At 41.8% G+C, this 18,465-nt stretch overlaps 1 protein-coding gene across 43 annotated transcripts in view; it reads left to right on the forward strand.

Annotated features, from left to right (window-relative positions):
• FBXO15 (F-box protein 15) overlaps nt 1-18,465 on the forward strand; it is a 585,398-nt gene that overhangs the window by 121,960 nt on the left and 444,973 nt on the right. The window contains exon 10 of one of the 43 annotated variants that reach the window (XM_082355207.1): nt 18,024-18,375. The exons of the other annotated variants lie outside the window; for them this stretch is intronic. Coding sequence (XP_082211333.1) covers nt 18,024-18,149 — 126 coding nt within the window. The 3' untranslated portion in view covers nt 18,150-18,375. Of the gene's footprint in view, nt 1-18,023; nt 18,376-18,465 lie in introns of those variants that run through there. 43 annotated transcript variants of the gene reach the window in all.

Genomic DNA, 18,465 nt, shown 5'->3' on the forward strand with positions numbered 1-18,465 from the left:
AAATGAGGGGGAAGCATCTCAGCGAATCCTCGAGGCGGGAGGTTGGGTTCTGCATCTCCAGTGCGTGCAGGCTGGCTGGCTCTCTTCAGATGTTCTCCTGCCCAAGGGATCTGCCTGCAGGATTGCTTAGGGGGGCTGTTGCGGGTAGAGAGCTAGTCTTCCTTCTTTTTATCTAGGAAAAGAATCAACAGGTTAGACAAGGCGTGGCGTGCATTCAGGAGAGCATAAGTCACGAGTTAGTTTCAATTGCTTAGAGATCACATTCCTAAAATTAGGTTCTTTTAAGGTTAGAGGGAGATAGAAATGGGCAAACAGGAAAGGGGCAAAAAGAGCTGCTTTCACATTCATTGAAGTCATGTTCCTTCACCCACTGTGGGCGCCACAGTGAGGAGGGTGACGCCTGATCCCAGGTTCTGGGGTCGAGGCTGTTTTCTGCCATTTACTAGCTGTGTGTCCTGGGCAAATACAGATCCACTCTCCCTCAGCCTCAGTTTCCACGATTTTGAACTGGGGTTAATAACACCCATTGCATGGTTATTGTGAAGATTATTCAGAAGATACAAAGATATGCATTTCGGGGCCATCAGCACTATTTTTAATGAGTTTCTCCACTGTGCACGCTCTGAATGAGGGCAGAGGGAATTCTCGGACCCTCAGAAGGGACTGTCTACTTTTCATGCCGGAGCTTAACTTGGGTCGTGGCCTCCTTCAGGACGCCCTTGAACCGCTAGAGAGACAACCGCTAGCTCTCAGCACATTCTTAAAATAATCTCCAAAAGTGTAAGGAGTGTTTTCAGGAAATGCTGCTCTGATCCCTTTTAGACATTTTCCAATATTCTTTCTATTATTGGAGCCAAACTCAGATTTCCATTCGGCCATTAGATTTAGGGCTGGTGATGTTGGCCAGCCCCCCACTACCAGCCCTGCCCCTTCACAGCGGTTTCCTGGGTAATATGGGAAATTCAGAGGCTTTCAGCTGTTCTGCATTGGGGAATTGGTCCTGCTTGATTAAGGAATGGCTCCATTTCAGCCCACCTTTTAGCTCATTATTTGGATTGAACTAATTTTACAATAACTAGATACAGATGACATGCCTCTTTCACACAGGCTGATTCATGGCCATTTTATTCCATTTCCAACCAGGGTGGGCAGCTCATGAAACTCAGTCCCCAGGTGTGCAATAAACAGCACAATAAACTATCCAGTGTGAAGTTTGTATCTTTTCCTATAAAAATGCGTTTGAATTTACAACAGCTGTTTTACTCTCTCCAGCTGGCCCGCTAACTCAAATTCCACAGCTAACTAGGCAGTGAAAGAATTTGAATCAGGTGGTTAGTTTATTATGTTATGTGAGTATGAAGGCACTTTGGAAGAATATAAAGAGGCCATTAAAGTGTATTAAAATTCAAAAGGTTTAGATGGCTTTTCTGTTTATTCAAACGCAATAAATGATAGATTGAAGTCATAGTTGTTTTGAACTAAACATTTCCTCTGCTATGAGCACCTTCCTTTCATATATTTGCATTTAACAAGTCACAGGGCATTAATAAAACAGCTGAGAAAACAAAGAAAACATACATTAAACCCAGATAGCTTATTTCCCTTTTGGCTTTTTGTGTAGTGCCTACAGAATGTATGTTTGTGTGTGTGTGTGTGTGTGTGTGTGTGTGTGTGTGTGTGCATTTCAAATCCACTTACTATCCTGCCTGGGTGGGCAGAGTACATTACCAGAAAGTTGTTCCTTGCAGGAAAAGGTAAAATATATAGGAAGGCAGCTCTTCAGTTTAGGGGGTTAGAACTTTTTATCTTGCTTTTTTTTTTTTTTCTGGTAGACCTGGAGAACTGGAGAGATAATGGGGGTACAGATATCTGGTACAGATATTAGATTTCTCTCTCTCTCTCTCTCCATCTCTTTCTCTCTGTTGAAACTACATAAGTTTGACAAAACCGCAAGCTCCTTGAAGACAGGAACTATGGCCTAAACTAGTGCTGGCAGGGGCTTAATAGATATTTTTCATTTCACGTTGCAGGAAGTTAGCTTTTTTTTTTTTAACATTCATATTCCTTAGTTCCTCTTAGTTTGGCCCATCATCGTAATGTTTGCTGGTTTTAAGTGGTGTTGGCATCTCTGGTACCCATAAGGTCACAGGTAAATGGTATTTAAAAAATAAAACATGGCCTATTATTAGGCATGGCTGTGAGTTAAAACATCTCCTTTGGGACGGCACCTGGCTTTATTTTTCCAATCCACTCGAGGGGTAGGGACTGCAGAGGGGCCTTCTCCCACTGACCTGCCCTGGCGTCACCCCAGGGGCTTGAGCCTTCTCTAAACGTGAAATTACACTTTTAGTTCAATTTGTTCATTTAATAGGAAAGTGGATTCTACAGAGCTCAGTATTCTCAATTCCTGCTGTTGACCGATTATCCGGTTAATCCTTATGAGGCGGGAAAGAGAGGGAAATTGTTTTTCCCCATTTTTCTAACTGAACAGACATAAAACAGGAGAAGGGGTAAGGATTTCGGGGCAGGGGGGGCACTTGGATCCCTTGTGGGAGCTTTGCTGTTTCCCAGCCTCCCAATCTAGCCCCCTATCAGGTAGCACCGTCTTCAAAGGGGAGGGGAGAATTATACAAAACAACACTCATTTTCATTATTTAATGGAGATTTTAAGTTTTTTGAGGCAGTGGATAAATGACTTCTCAAATATTGGGTCTATTTAGAAATAAAGGCCAAAAAATACCCAAAAGGATTATTTGCAGACTTAGAAAGACTGTCATTTTCTAATGCTAAGACATTACTGCTATTAAAATGTGAATTTTATCTAGTTTTTATTAAGCTCTTTGCAAAGGAAAAGAGGTCAGCATGATCCCTGTTGAATTTTCAAGATGACACCAAAAGTGATGACAAATAAATTGGAGCAGAACTTTTCAAATTAAAAAAATCAATGAAGTACACTCTAAAGACAAAATATAAAACTTGGTAATGCTTTACCTTCTTTTTAAAATGACTGACAACTTCTCTGTGCATATAATAACACTGTGCATATAAAAATTAAGATAGGCTAATGCCTTAGATTTTCAAAAAACAAATGTTTGTCTTGAATTAACATGGTTTTAGCTCAGTTAATATTGAAAGTTGTAAATGTCAGTGCTCATCTATAATAAAGTCTTTCTGTGGTTGGGAACCCGACTGGATGTGGATATCTTACAATGAGCCTTAATCTTGGCTTATTAAAGGACTAATAGCTGTAGGAGACCAGAATACACCACCCCAAATATGCCTCGTTGGTTTAAGGATTATTTTGAACTGACGTTTAAAGAAACAGCAGACAGGAGAAGCTCTGATAACAGAGTGTAAGTTACCCTTTTATAAGGGAAATTTATATTTATAAAGGACATCTCCACTTGTAAGGGTGTTTCCCATTCTGTACCAGAAAGAGAAGGATGTGTCTAAACCCTAAGAGACCCTGGTCCAGGCAGAAGACACTGGCTTAAATGTGCATAACAAACCTTACCTCATTTACCGTAGTTTCCTGGCCACCTTCCCAGAACTCACCTCCCCACATCCTTCTTTTGATTTAGCTGAGGAGGTCCTGAAGCCCAAGTTGTAGCCACATCTTTGAGTTACTCTTCCCAGAGTTTCTCCCACCTGTACATGAGATATGCATGTCGATAAACATCAGTTTGTTTTCTCTTGTTAATCTGTCTATGTAACAGGATCCCAGTGGAGAACCTAGGAAGAGAGAAAAGGGTTTTTCCTCCCCTACACAGGAAACCCCAGTCATAGATAGTCACGTTTTAATCTGCCGTCTGCTTTGCACCTGTGCTTAGAGTCTTAAAATACACCTGCTGGACTCTTACACTAAAATCAAGATATTTTTTTTTTCTTGTAAGCACTTGAATTACACAAATCATGTTCATTGGAGAAAATTCAGATAAATCAACAAAATTCACTCATAATCTCACCCACCAATCAGAGAAAACCACTAAGTTTCTGGACATTTCAGGGCTTTATAGTTCTCTTTCCAACCATCAATTCAGAAACAAAACTGGATCATATTACAAATACTTTTCTGTACTCTGCTCTTCTCAATTAATAGGTCATAAACATCTCTCCCTATCAGTGCATGGACATTTATGTGATCATTATAAAGAAAAATATTATTATCAATACACGACTTATGTTGTTTATAATTTACTCAACTAATTGCTAATTGTTGGACGTTTAGGTTGCTTATAAATTTTTCTCTCTATAAACAGCATGATAAATATCCCCTCTCCATGCTCATTGTTTTTTTATATTTTATTTATTTATTTATGGCTGTGTTGTGTCTTCGCTTCTGTGCAAGGGCTTTTTCTAGTTGTGGCAAGCGGGGGCCACTCTTCATCGCGGTGTGCGGGCCTCTCACTATCGCGGCCTCTCTTGTTGCGGAGCACAGGCTCCAGACGCGCAAGCTCAGTAATTGTGGCTCACGGGCCCAGTTGCTCCGCGGCATGTGGGATCCTTCCAGACCAGGGCTCGAACCCGTGTCCCCTGCATTGGCAGGCGGATTCTTAACCACTGCGCCACCAGGGAAGCCCCCATGCTCATTGTTTATTAAGCAATAATCTGCTTAGGACAGATTTCTAGAAGTGGAATTTTGGGGCCAAAGGGTTGTATATTAATAATGCCTTTGCTAAATTGCTCTCAGAAAAATCTAACAATTTGTATTCTGTATTTTCTTCTTACATTTTTGCCAATTTGATGGATAATTATAACATTTTATTGGTTTTGGTTTGTACTTTTTATTAGTGAAGAACATTTTTTCATAAATTCATTGGAGATTCTTTTATAGTCTATTCTTTACATATGTTTTTATCAGGATGGTCCTCTATATTATTTATTTCTAAGAATTTTAAAAAATATTATTAAGCATATTGATCATTTGCATAGTATATCTTCAGTAGATTTTTTTCCAGTTTGCATTTTGATTTTTAACTATATGGAATTTATGCACAGGGGTTATGCTTTTACTTTTGAATATGTTTTAGGTATTTAAGCTTTCAGTCTTTTTCTTTATAGGTTCTGCCTTTTGTGTCAGAATTAAAAAACACTTTTCCACAGAGTTATGGAAATATTTACCTATATTTTCTTCTAGGAATTGTATGGTTTTACTTTTTATGATGAAAATTTTAAACAACCTAACATAAGAAAGAATCAGAGTTTCCCCACACTGGTTCCTGATTTATTGAAAAATCAGTCCTTCCCTATTTATTGAAAGATCTGTCCCCACTTCCTGCGTTGAGTCAGCCATCTGACCAGCAAGAGGCACACGGCCTCTGCTCCAACGTAGAGGAAAGATGCTGGCCCTTCCTCAAGAGCAAATGGCTCAAACTGGGCTTTTTCGCCCCCTTGTTCGAGGCCTCAGCATCTCAGCCTCCCATCTGATTTGAGGCTGCTTCCCATCCAATTTGGGAGCCCCAGTTTGGATGTTCTCCTGGATTCCTGTCCTCTCTTTTCTTCCCCTCTGCTTCATCATTTGGTTTCTCAGGAGGAGATTTTATCATATCCTCCCTTGCTTGCTGCCCTTTTTTGAGAGTTAAACTGCTTGCCACTGTGGAGAAATAACCAAGTAATCTCACAAATGACAGACAAAGGAAAGCCAGGAAACCTCACAGCAGGGATCCCCAACCTTTGTTCCCAGCTTCCCACTGAGAACCCTAGCTCTTGTTTGTACCTCTTTTATCCACCAGGCCCTAAAACATTTTGATTCTGCCTTTAGGCGACACCAAGATAGAAAGGTCATGTGGCACCCTGGAGACCCTCCTGGATAGGGTGACACTCCGTGCCCTTGGCCTTTCCAACAAGGAGCCCCTCTGGGCATTTTCTCAAATTCTGTTCCTTACATAGGAGCTCAGTTCCATTTATTCACTCAACAAGTGTTGACTGATCCACTGTAAAGTGTCTGGAACTGATCTAGGTGTTAGGTGTTGGAAATAGAGTAGAAAATAAGCCAAAGTTCCTGAATTCATGGAACTTACCTTTTATCGGGGATTACTTTCATCTCCTTTGTATCGCAGATAATGATTTACGCACCTGTCATGCTGCTCTTCTCGCCTCTTCACCACCGGATTATGCGTTTCCTGAGGTCAGGCACCAGGTCTTATCAACCTCTGGTTTACCCATTGCATGCAGCACACACCAGAAATTCAGTGTTTCTGTTGAATTAAAATTGAATAATGCTGTCTTTGTTATGGATTCTATCTTTGTTCTGAAACCCAGCCTGTAGCTCCAAGGGGAGAGAGTGAAATAACTCCTCGCTTCTAGTGCGGGGGGGGGGGGGGGGGGGGGGGGGGGGGGGGGGGGAAGAAAACCTTAAAGTGATGCCTGTCAACCTTGGCGCCGCTGCCATTCGGGGCCGGATGGTTCTTAGTTGTTGGGGGACCATCCTTGTGAGTTTCAGGGTGTTTAGTAACCTTCTTGGCCTCTGTCCACTAGATTCCATTAGCGCCCGCCTCCCCCCCTTGTGATAACCAAAAATGTCTCCTGACATCACTAAATTTCCCCTAGGGGACAAATTGGCTTTGGTTGAGAACCACTCCCTTAAAGATTTGTGGTGGATTAAATACGGCCCCAAGTGCTTTGACTCGTGAGACGGTCTACGTCCCCTGAAATCTGGGTGGGCTCTGTGATCACTTTAACCGAAAGTATATGGCAGAGGATGCCAGGCCAGCTTCTGAGCCCAGGCCTAGAGGAGCATGGACCCTGGAGCTCTTGGAGCTCTCGGCCAACATGTAAGAAATCTGATTGCCCTGAGGCTGCCACGCTGTGAGGATCCAAGGGGGTGTGGCAAGATTCTGGAAGATGTGTGTTTATGAGAGAGTCAGAGAGGGAGGGAGGGCGGGAGGGAGAGGGAGAGAGAGGAGGGACCACACACTGAGGAACACTAGGGCACCATCTTGGACAGGGACCCTCCACCCCCAGTTGGCCCAGATCCTGTGGGTCAGAGAGGCACTGCCTAGACTTGGGATAGTTTGTATGCAGCAATAGATAACTTGAGCAAAATTCTCTCTGAAGGTAAAGCAATTCAGTCATTGACTATTTGCCACATAAGCACCGCTGATTTAGTCATCAGCATAATTTCTATAAGCAATGAGCGTACAAACATTAGGAACCTTTTGTGACACTACTGTTACTCCTGTTTCTAACACACAGTCTTCATATTCTTCTTTTTTTTTTTTTAATCAGTCATCAGTTTTATACACATCAGTGTATACATGTCAATCCCAATCGCCCAATTCAGCACACCACCATCCCCACCCCACCGTGGTTTTCCCCCCTTGGTGTCCATACGTTTGTTCTCTACATCTGTGTCTCAACTTCTGCCCTGCAAACCGGTTCATCTGTACCATTTTTCTAGGTTCCATATACATGAGTTAATATACGATATTTGTTTTTTTCTTTCTGACTTACTTCACTCTGTATGACAGTCTCTAGGTCCATCCACGTCTCAACAAATGACTCAATTTTGTTCCTTTTTATGGCTGAGTAATATTCCATTGTATATATGTACCACATCTTCTTTATCCATTCGTCTGTCGATGGGCATTTAGGTTGCTTCCATGACCTGGCTATTGTAAATAGTGCTGCAATGAACATTGGGGTGCATGTGTCTTTTTGAATTACGGTTTTCTCTGGGTATATGCCCAGGAGTGGGATTGCTGGGTCATATGGTAATTCTATTTTTAGTTTTTTAAGGAACCTCCATACTGTTCTCCATAGTGGCTGTATCAATTTACATTCCCACCAACAGTGCAAGAGGGTTCCCTTTTCTCCACACCCTCTCTAGCATTTGTTGTCTGTAGATTTTCTGATGATGCCCATTCTAACTGGTGTGAGGTTATTATTCTTTACTGTCCTCCTCTTTGGTTGATGGTCTGAAATGGAGAACGGTTGAAGTGCTTTCTCCTTCCTATTAATATTATTTAGTTTTTAAATTCAAAAGTACTTACTCATCAGCTAATTCATTTAACAGCCTTCTAAAATATGCAAATTATATCCTTCTCAATTAGCACTTGATAAAAATAGAGTAAATTGGAAGAGAACTTTTATTTTTATTCTATTCTCATTACACACAGATATAGTTAGAGAAAAAGGTCTATTTGTTAAGGGAATTATTTTGCTCTAAGTCACTAAGTGCATATAATTAGGGAAAAATGAAATATACCAAATGACAAGGAGTATGAAACTGTGGTTTTTCAAGTGCTGCTTTCGTTTTTATTTTTCCTCCTAACTTGAGTAATTGTGTTGTGAAACCATGTCCTATTATACTTGAGATCTCTGTGATGACCTAGCAAAATAAATGATAAATAAATCAAGATCAAAGTCCATTTAGGACTGTTGCTTGAGTGCTGCTGAGTAAAGGCACATTACCCGGCTGTGGGACCTCAGACACCATCTGTGGATCTCAGTTTCTTTTCCTGGGGAACAGTGGAGTGGGTCCCTGTTGTGTATAACTTTAAAATTTTAGGTTGAGATATTTTCAATTTTCAGCAACTACGAACTACATTGAAACTGGCTTCAATTATAATGAAAATAAATAGGGGAGAGAGAGAGCTTCTTACTAGGGAAAAAACTCTCCCAATTTACTTATTTACTATATGCCAGTAAGTTATTCACATTCTCCCATTTAATCTGCGAAATCCAGTATTGAAGTTTTCATCATCCCTATTTCATAAATAAAGAAATCAGCTCTGAGAAGTTAAGTAATTGGTTCAAAGGTACACAGTTAAATGGAAATCCATACTTTGGATCCTGTTTCTCTGGACTCTGAAGCTCACCCTCTTTTCAACCTTCCCCTCCCCCAGGTTTCTCAGAGGAGGTTTTTTTTTTTCAATCAGCAAGCGTCAGGCAGAGTGGAAACGTTGCTAATGTGACAGACAGGCTAGGGTTCAGTATGGGGTGCAGTATTGCAGCTCTGGGAAGCACGTGTGTACAGGTCAGTTAATGTGGGAGAAGTGAGTTTGCATGCTGGTACTAGTAAAGGCACCATAGCTGCTAACGCACTGCTGGGTTCAGCGCTAGCACCGAAACTGATGGGCTGGTTAGCTTGTTTGGCGTCCTGGCCCTCTTGGGGCCTCTGAACTGAGAACCTCTCAGGCAGCTGGCGGGTTGAGCTAACAGCGAGTCTAAGGTGTGATGCCCTGGAGGCACTTTAACATCTCCTGGGAACTTCGAGAAACATGCGAGTCCTGACTGCAGTCTAATTCAGCTTTTCTGTGCTGGCGGACCAGACATTGGTGATTTTAAAATATCCATTTTCAAAAGGAAAACCATTACTTTGGGGTGAGGCGTGCTCTTCCCTTCTTTCGGTGCATGTAATCAATGCAATGACTGTATTTATTGCCAGGCTTGTCTTCTCTACCTTAAGCAAGATTTGCGTAACAATTACTTCTCAACAAATATTTATTCTACCATTATTTGTCGTGTGGTAAAATGGCATTTTGGTGACCTTCATCCTGTTTTTCAATCACATTCATGACCATTTCATCTTCAGTAACAAAGTCACAATGTGATTTAACCCTTCCAGGGCTGTAGGAGAACTTGCAACGAATTCCACTGGTGCCGGAAATTTGCATTTGCCCTGCAAGCCGCAGGAGGGGCCCTCATGCCAGCCAGAGGCTCGGCTGTCTCCCATATTCCCTGGTGTCAGTGAAGTGATCATGTCTTTCCAACATTTGCTCTCAGATGAGCCTTGGCGGTTTCCTTGTCCTTTTAAATTTAGAATTAGTCATAGAAAAAAATGCAATCTAAGAAGGGCTCCTGTCCTTTCTACGTTTTGCACATTTTCTTTTCTCTGCAGGAGGTTGTAGCCTACGGAGGTCCAGCTCTGGACCTTGAGACCTCCTGGGCGCTCTTGGCAGTGAGGGCGGAGGAGTGGGGTGGCCCCTTAGCCGGTCCTGACGCCATGCCCTGCCCCTCGCTCACCTCCTCGCAGGGTCCTCCTGGCTCTTTACAGACGTCAGTGTCCCTGTTTACTGGCCTCGTGCTGGTCTTGTGTTTGCATGGGTGGTTCTGACGTAGCCTTAGACTTTTAAGAAAATAGTACATCATGACCTACCTGCCTCGCCATCTCGTTCAAAGACCCGTGAAACAGGGTTCTTCACCTTTTCTGTGCCCTGGATCTCTTTGGCTTCCTGGTGAAGTGCATGGACCCCTCCTTAGAATAATGTTTTTAAATGTACAAAACACTAAATTTACAAAGGAAACGGATTATATTAGCATGCAGTATCTATTAGAAAATAAATTTATGATATACTAACATATGTGCTTTATTGATGAATTAATTGACACCTGGTCATGCATTGGTGACTAAGGTGATTTAGAAGTAGTGATGAACGTGAATGGTATTTGCAACAATTGTACGTAAAATGAAAGTGTGATTTTTTTTCTCTTGGTGGTAAAGGCAGTGGTACCCCTCACTTCAGTAGGTTACCTGCGTTCATGATTGAAGGAAACGCTAAATTTTAATTAGTGGTGAGTGAATATAAAGATGTAATTTATTTCCCATCAAAGGGCCCATTGTGTTCATTCCACAGCCTCCTGAGATATTTCTGAAAGGGAGATGGGCTGCTGATGGCTGTTAGGATTTGAAAGACACTTGGAACATGCTCTGTTGAACAAAGGAAAACAAATGCCTTTATTGCTGAGCTTTTAAGGTCCTTCACATATATTCTAGAGCTCCAAGGGGGCTGTTTTCAAATAATGGGACCAAGTGACTCTTTTTAGAGGAGCACATCATGAAGTCAGAATGCACTTTGGGAAACGCGACTCTTACAGGTGATCCCTTGTGGGGGACAGCTCGGGGTGAAAGTCCTAGTGTAGAGCAGCAGAACCCCATTGAGGGATATGGCATGAGTGTCACCCGCCCATCAGGGGCCAAGGTTCTGCCCCTGCGAAGCTTCTCTGCAGCAGTGGACTCACTGTCACCTTCTTAGGGTGGCCGTGCTCTCATTTGGTCACCCAGGTCCCTGCAGCTGTCAAGTCTGCCCTCCAGAAATGACTTAGGATTCTTGAGGAGGGAGGAGCAAAGCTGGCCATGACCCTTCCCCCAGGGCAGATGTCACTCTGGCTGTGGCCAGTCAGCGTTTCAGGCCCTGCCCCCCACTTCATCATAACGCTCCTCTCAAAGACTCCAGTGAAATGAAGGGCACGTCCTTCTCCTAAGGTGTGTGGACGCTTTATAATCTTTCTTCTTTCTCAAACGCAAATACGATATTGTTTCACTTCCATAAGGGACACGAGGTTAACAAATAAATGCCATTTTTTGAGCATGTGTTTCAGGCCAGGTGCTGTGCTAGGAGGTCATGCCTGCCCAGTGTCAGTGATCTTATGCTACAGGCTCTGAATAGCATTCTCTGCAGAGGATGGTAGGTGCCCGACTAACTTTTGTGGGGCTAGGCCTGGTTGGTTGGTGTGGTGTGTGGTCTGAGGTTGACGGCTGCCCTCGGGATCTGGGAGTTATTTGACAGCATCCACTATTCCTTGTCTTTTCTACTTGGGGAGGGCTGGGATGGAGCTAGGAGACCAGACTGGACATTTTAAGGCATTGGGACATCCCTGTTTAGACCCTCAGCCTGTCTCCTTGAGAGGACCAGCTGCCGTCCCCTAGAGCACATCATCTTTTACTTGGATGACCAAGAAATCATTTAAGTGTGAAATGAAAGATTCCTCATCTCCTTACAGGACCCGAGCTCAGCAATGTGAAATGGCAGGACAATAATTGACCCAATCTCACATTTAAATGAATAAATTAGACCTTCAGTGATCGTGAGCAATTTCATGCCATAATTGACAATAAATAGCTACTTTTGAAGATACTCCTGCAGTGCTCGCTCAGTCATGGCAAGCTAACACTGAGCAGGGCCACACCACTGTGTGTGTGTGCTGTGGCCTCTGGGTGGAATGCTTATTCCAGGAACATCAGAATAAGATGTCCGGTGTGAAGCCAGTGTTCCCCGAAGTTCCACTGGTGGAACAAACCACTGTGCACACCAGGTTGTGTGTGCATAGACCTTATCTTGGATGAACATTAAAACACGAAAGCCATGAAGAATAGGAGTGTTCTTTTTTTTTTAATTTTTTTTTTTAGTTTTGAATTTATTTTATTTATTTTTATTGCGATATAATCAACATACAGCATTTTGTAACTTTAAGATGTACAGTGTTTTGATTTGGGAAATTTATATACTGTAATATGATTACCAGTATAGCATTAGCCATTGCCTCCATGACATTAAAATTATCATTTCCTTTTTTTTCTCATACACACACACACACTGTATTTTATTTTTACAAGAGATAAATCAACTGACACCAAGCATTGTAGATGGATGACCACAACAAAAGCAACAATGATTGCAATTACCAAACACGAACCACACTCATACTATGTCATAATATTGACATTCAGTCCAGTAATCCTCCACTGTAACAGCTCCTTTATTTGCAGTGAAAATTGATTTGTATATTTTTTGCCTCTGAGTCCTTGTGGGATTTTTTTTTTTTTAATTCAAAAACAGAAAGTCACAAAAATTATAATCATCCTCATCAGTTCACTCAGTCCCATGTAAAGAGTGTTCTTAAGGCGTGTATTCTCTGTGCATGTGACCAGGGCCAGTGTCACAGGCGACATCAACGCTGTGTTCCTTACTCAGAAAAATTAGTAGTAAGGGGTTAAGCCGAGCCATCCCCCAGCCACAGAGTTATTCTAATTATCATTGGCATCCATCTGTAAGGCTGATGGCCAGGGTTAATGTTTAGGGTTAGCGTTATTTTATAGCTGGCGGTAGCTTTTTATGTCTGAGAAAAGAATTGGCTGTTTGAAGTCAGGTTTGGCTTTGACCTTACTGGTACTACATTCATACTCACAACCAGCCCAGATAATTGTTTAATGGTGCTTCCTTTACACTTTGCAGTTGACTTCCATGCCATCACAAAGGAAATTTGAATTAACTTTTGTGTAGTCTATAATAAGTATATATAATTTCTGTTTTATAGCTTATATAACACTTAAGGGTGGATATGTCTCAGCTAACACTCTAAAACTAATTAGTCCTTGCTTAGGTAAGAAGCTAGGTATGAAAGTGTGGCATGTGCTTAACACTTTGTTCTATGTAAATAATTAATTTCTTCAGGCTTTCAAAAACTAGGTCTTTTTTTTTCCCCCAAATTGGGTTAATGTGCTTTTGGCCCCAACCCTTGGGGTTTGAGTGAGCTGGAAATCTGTGGAGGTAAATCTGCCAGTGTCGCCAGGTGGTAGTGACGGAGGGAAAAACTGGGCCCACAGGTTCCCTCTGGTGGAGCGGACATTTCTTCTGTTCCCCACGCCTTCCCAGCCCAGAGCACAGCATCTCTGTGACTTGGTGGCTCCTGTCAGCCACGGCTGCTCTGTTCCCAGGGCCAGGACGTTCCTCGGTGGCAGGACCTCGCAGTTCTTGCAGGGGCAAGAGCTGGGTTGCAGTCATTCCCTTCTGGCCAGCTGGGCAAGAGGTATTTCTAATTAAAAAGGGGGAACCCAGGTTTGGTGTTTTTTCCTAAGTGCCTAAATAAGTAAGCCAGGCTGTTTATACAGAAACATTTTCATAAGAAAATGGTTTTACCCAGACTGTCTTATTCAGAGGTATCTAGCTCAGCAGGCCAAGATAAACCTGAATTTGAAGTTTAGGATCTGAGTTTGTGTCTGCATCATATCACGTATTGTTGATTAGGAAACATTTGCCATTAAGGAATTGGGAGCAGGCAAGGAGATAGTGTTAAAATGTGTCTGATGAGATTACTTAATGGTTTCTCCAAAGTGGAAAAAGGTATTAAAAAGAATGACAGTAAAAAAAAATGGTAAGGAAGCTAGAAAGTAGCTGGATTTATTGCACGACATGCAATAGGCAATATTACTTGGAACTAAATTCCGTGTGATACCTAATGTATACAGGTCTATGAAGATACTGTGGAATAAGCCCAGGAAGGATGGATAGTGTTCCAGCAGGTCCTTCTGTAAGTAAGAACAATCAGAGCACAGGCTTTAAATTGTCAAAGTGTGATGGGGAGCCTTTATTGAGTAAGAGTCAATAGACAGTTCAGAATCAGTCTTAGTGATTTATTCAATGCCACTTCTTGCCATCATTTTGAACTTGTTAAACTGGGCGTAGTTCAGAAAGCAAACCTGATGCCTTTATGGGGGATGGAGCCACATCCGTGCTCTGGGTGGGATCACCTCTGCAGGAGAACATTACATTTTCTCTCAAAGGCAAAATGCTTGTAGGTTTTGCCTCTTTCCTTTGTATTTACTTTTAAAGCTGCACTTGTTCACCTACCAGTGTTTATGAAATCCTATATTTGGGATGCTTTTTCTATAATAAAATGTTATCATTTGTGAAAAAAAAAAAACCACAAAAGCCAGATTGTGTAAAGACAAACTTCACTTTCAAAAATTAACATTGCTATTTTCTGGGGATTATATTTTCATTTTGGAAAATGCAGTCTCCTTTTCAGCCATCTCAAATCCACACTACAAACTCAATGCTTTCGTATGCTCCCAGATTTTCAGTCTCCACTTACTTGTTTTGGCTTGAAGTTTTGAAAACGTTGAAGCTTGAGACAAAATATCCAATACGCAAAAAAAAAAAAAAAAATTAGATATATACCAAATATGCAAGCTAGGTAAGTTGGCATGTGTTTCATATCTAAATGTTTTCTACTGAAGATGTAGTTTCTCACATATGCATCAGAAAAATGATTTGAAGCTCTTCTATTATACAGTTTTTGTTGAATGAGCTTCTTATTTCCTTCCCCCAAAGACCAGTCCTTTAGAATTGTTATTCATTTTACAAACATTTATTTATTGAACACCAGCTGTAAGCCAAGCACTGTTTTAGGCATTTGAATACAGAGAGACACTTAATGCAGTCCTGCCTTTGAGAAGAGAACAATGGAATAATTTCTGTGTTATCAAAGAAATAGTTTAGTCCAGATGCCTAGGAATAAAAGGAGATTAAAATACAAGATTAAATAATCTAATTATACCAAAGAGATTATCTGAGGAAAGAAACATTAAATTCTGAGAAATTATTTCATAATCTTATTTTGAGCAAGATGATTGAAACTAAAGTTAAAGCAATATTTATTGCTCATCCTTGAATGTGTGCCCAGTTATAGAATACATTTAAAAACATTAAAAGTGAATACAAATATAGTAGAATCAAGGCCAAAACTTTTCATTAAAACCATGAGCTAAGACTTTGAACACGATTATGGGCTTCTCTGTATGTTTGTGTTTGTATATTTGCTGGAGATGTGTACAAGCTTCAATAAATCTGAATTTAAGATTTAGGCTTTTATCCAGGAAATGTATTACAAAGACTCTGGAGGAAAAGCAAATTGATAATTTAATGAAAAACTTGGAAGATCCAGTGACGGCTAAGCCTAAGCTATGTGCTGCCAGAGTTTTTCTAAATTCTTCAGAGCTTACTTTAGCTTCAGGTGTTTAAAAGTCAACACTGTTTTGATTTAAAGGTTTAAACAGCTTAGAGTTTTCTAACAGAGATTTAAAGAATTTGAGGAAGGCAAGGTGAATTAATCCTAGATGTGAATTCAGTTGAAGCACCTGATTCATTTTTTTTTTAAAAAATCATAAAAGTTGGCAGAAGTTGGAAGGCATTCTATTCATGTGATCTACCTTTGATGTTTAAATTAATCTTCAAATGCTTTTTGGAGACCAAAGACAAAGGTTGATGGCCGATTTACCTCGGCACCTCTGCTGAGTAAAATCGGAACGTGCACACGGCCATTGTGGTCCCGTACCAGCTCCCTCACTCATTGTGCAAATCCACCGGGTTGTTTCTTCCTAAGTGTCAGTGCCGGGCAGTGACACCCAACACTGACCCTGGTTCCACGTGTTAGTGGAGGGGAGATGCAGAGCTCTGATGAATGAGATGGCACACAGCGAGACTGCAGATCTCAACAGCGAAGAGGAAACACTCAAAACCAGCCCTGATAAATTTCAGTTTCTCGGGGCATTTGGGATGGAGTCTGAAATACCCATTCTTGACATTTAGAGTTTAAACTCCAGCTGAGAAGGGGGCGGGGGGTGCATCCTGGAGGCTCCGGTAGTGCGACGAATGGACAGAACTCTGGACAGAGAGGTTTGGAAAGCTGAGTCCGTCCCAGTGAAGACCCTTACAGGACAACTGTAGAGGTGACAGTAGGAGGGAAGGGAGGGCGGCTCTTAGAGATCATGGATCCCCTCCCTGTTCCCTCCCAGCAGCCCCCGTGGGGAGTACCACTGGTCCCTGCCCCACCACTGCTGGTCGCAGGTTCTTGAGCAACTCACTGCCCTTTCCAGCCTCAGAATCCTCTGCTCTACAAGGAAAACAGTCCCATATGCCTGTCCAATGCATGGTGTTGCCATAGAGCAGAGTCATATTAAACCATTTCCAGTAAGTAGCATATTTTAATGACTATGATATATTTTTTGGCATATGTGTGTGTGTGTGTGTGTGTGTGTGTGTGTGTGTGTGTGAACGATCTTCCAGTCTCTTATATTTGCTTATTTTCAACCTTAATTCTCTGTTATATTTACTGTACATCTTCCCTTTTATTTCATTTTATTTTAAAAATAAGGATTGTGTATATTTCAGGTGTATAACATGCTGATTTGATATACATATACATAGTGAAGTGATTACTACAGCCAAGCAATTGGCATATCTCCTCATATTACCTTTTGAGTGTGTGGTGAGAGCACCTGCCATCTATTCTGTTAGCAAATTTCCAGTATTCAATCCGTATTATTAACTGTAACTATAGTCACCGTGCTGTACATTAGATCTCTAGACTTACCCTACATACCTGCAACTTCGTACCCTTTGACCAACGCCTCCCCATTTCCCCCACCTCCCACCCCTGGTAATCACCTTTCTACTCTCTGCTTCTAAGTATTTGGCTAAGATGATGCAGTTTTTCCCTTTACGTATCTGACTTATTTCAATTAACGTGATTCCTCCAAGTTTATACGTGTTGTGACGTAGGGGAGAATCTCCTTTTTAAAGTGGAATACTACTCCACTCTACGTATACACGCCACAATTTCTTTATCCATTCATTTGTCAGTGGACTCTTAGATCATTTCCATGTCTTGGCAATTGTGAACAATGCTGCAATGGACATGGGAGTGCAGATATTTCTTTGAGGTGCTAATTTCATTTCATTTGGGTGTATCCCCCAAAGAGGGATTGATATTTCTGTTTTTAGTTGTTTTTTTTTTTTAATTTATTTATTTATTTATGGCTGTGTTGGGTCCTCGTTTCTGTGCGAGGGCTTTCTCTAGTTGCGGCAAGTGGGGGCCACTCTTCATCACGGTGCGCGGGCCTCTCATTATCGCGGCCTCTCTTGTTCCGGAGCACAGACTCCAGACGCGCAGGCTCAGTAATTGTGGCTCATGGGCCTAGTTGCTCCGCGGCCTGTGGGATCTTCCTAGACCAGGGCTCGAACCCGTGTCCCCTGCATTGGCAGGCGGATTCTCAACCACTGCACCACCTGTTTTTAGTTTTTTGAGGAACTTCCACACTGTCTTCCATAATGGTTGTACAATTTACAGATAAAATTTATACAGATCTTTCACCTCCTTGGTTAAATTTATTCCTAAGTATTTTATTCTTTTTCATACTCTTGTAAATAGTATTGTTTTCTTGATTTCCTTTACAGATAGATCACTGATGGTGTAAATAAATGCAACTGGTTATTGTATGTTGATTTCGTATCCTGAAACTTCACTGAATTTGTTTATTAGTTCTAACAGATTTTTTATGTGCATCCTCTTTCTTCTGACACTCATGTATTCACTAGAGGGAAAGTGAGTAGATAATAGAATAATTATAGCTGAATTAACCAAAGAAAATTCCTCTTTTTTTCCTCTGTTGCTTACTTCAAGCAAAACATTTCCTGAACTGAAATATTTAAGGCAACTATGACTTCACTTTCCTCTTGCAGTTCAAATCAGAAAGGCGGCACGGGGACTTCCCTGGTGGCACAGTGGTTGGGAATCCGCCTGCCAAAGCAGGGGACACGGGTTCGATCCCTGGTCCGGGAAGATCCCACATGCCGTGGAGCAACTAAGCCCGTACGCCACAACTACTGAGCCTGCGCCCTAGAGCCCGCGAGCCACAACTACTGAGCCCATGTGCCACAACTACTAAAGCCTGTGTGCCTAGAGCCCGTACTCTGCAACAAGAGAAGCCACCGCAATGAGAAGCCTGTGCACTGCAATGAAGAGTAGCCCCTGCTCGCCACAACTAGAGAAAGCCCACGTGCAGCAACGAAGACCCAAGGCAGCCATAAATGAGTGAGTGAATGAATGAATGAATGAATGAAAGGCAGCACGATTCGTTTCTCACAGTTTGCCAGACTTGGGAATGCTGCTCACCCTCACAGT

The sequence above is a fragment of the Balaenoptera borealis genome (genome assembly GCF_965194805.1).
Source record: "Balaenoptera borealis genome assembly, chromosome: 14".
NCBI lineage: Eukaryota > Metazoa > Chordata > Mammalia > Artiodactyla > Balaenopteridae > Balaenoptera > Balaenoptera borealis.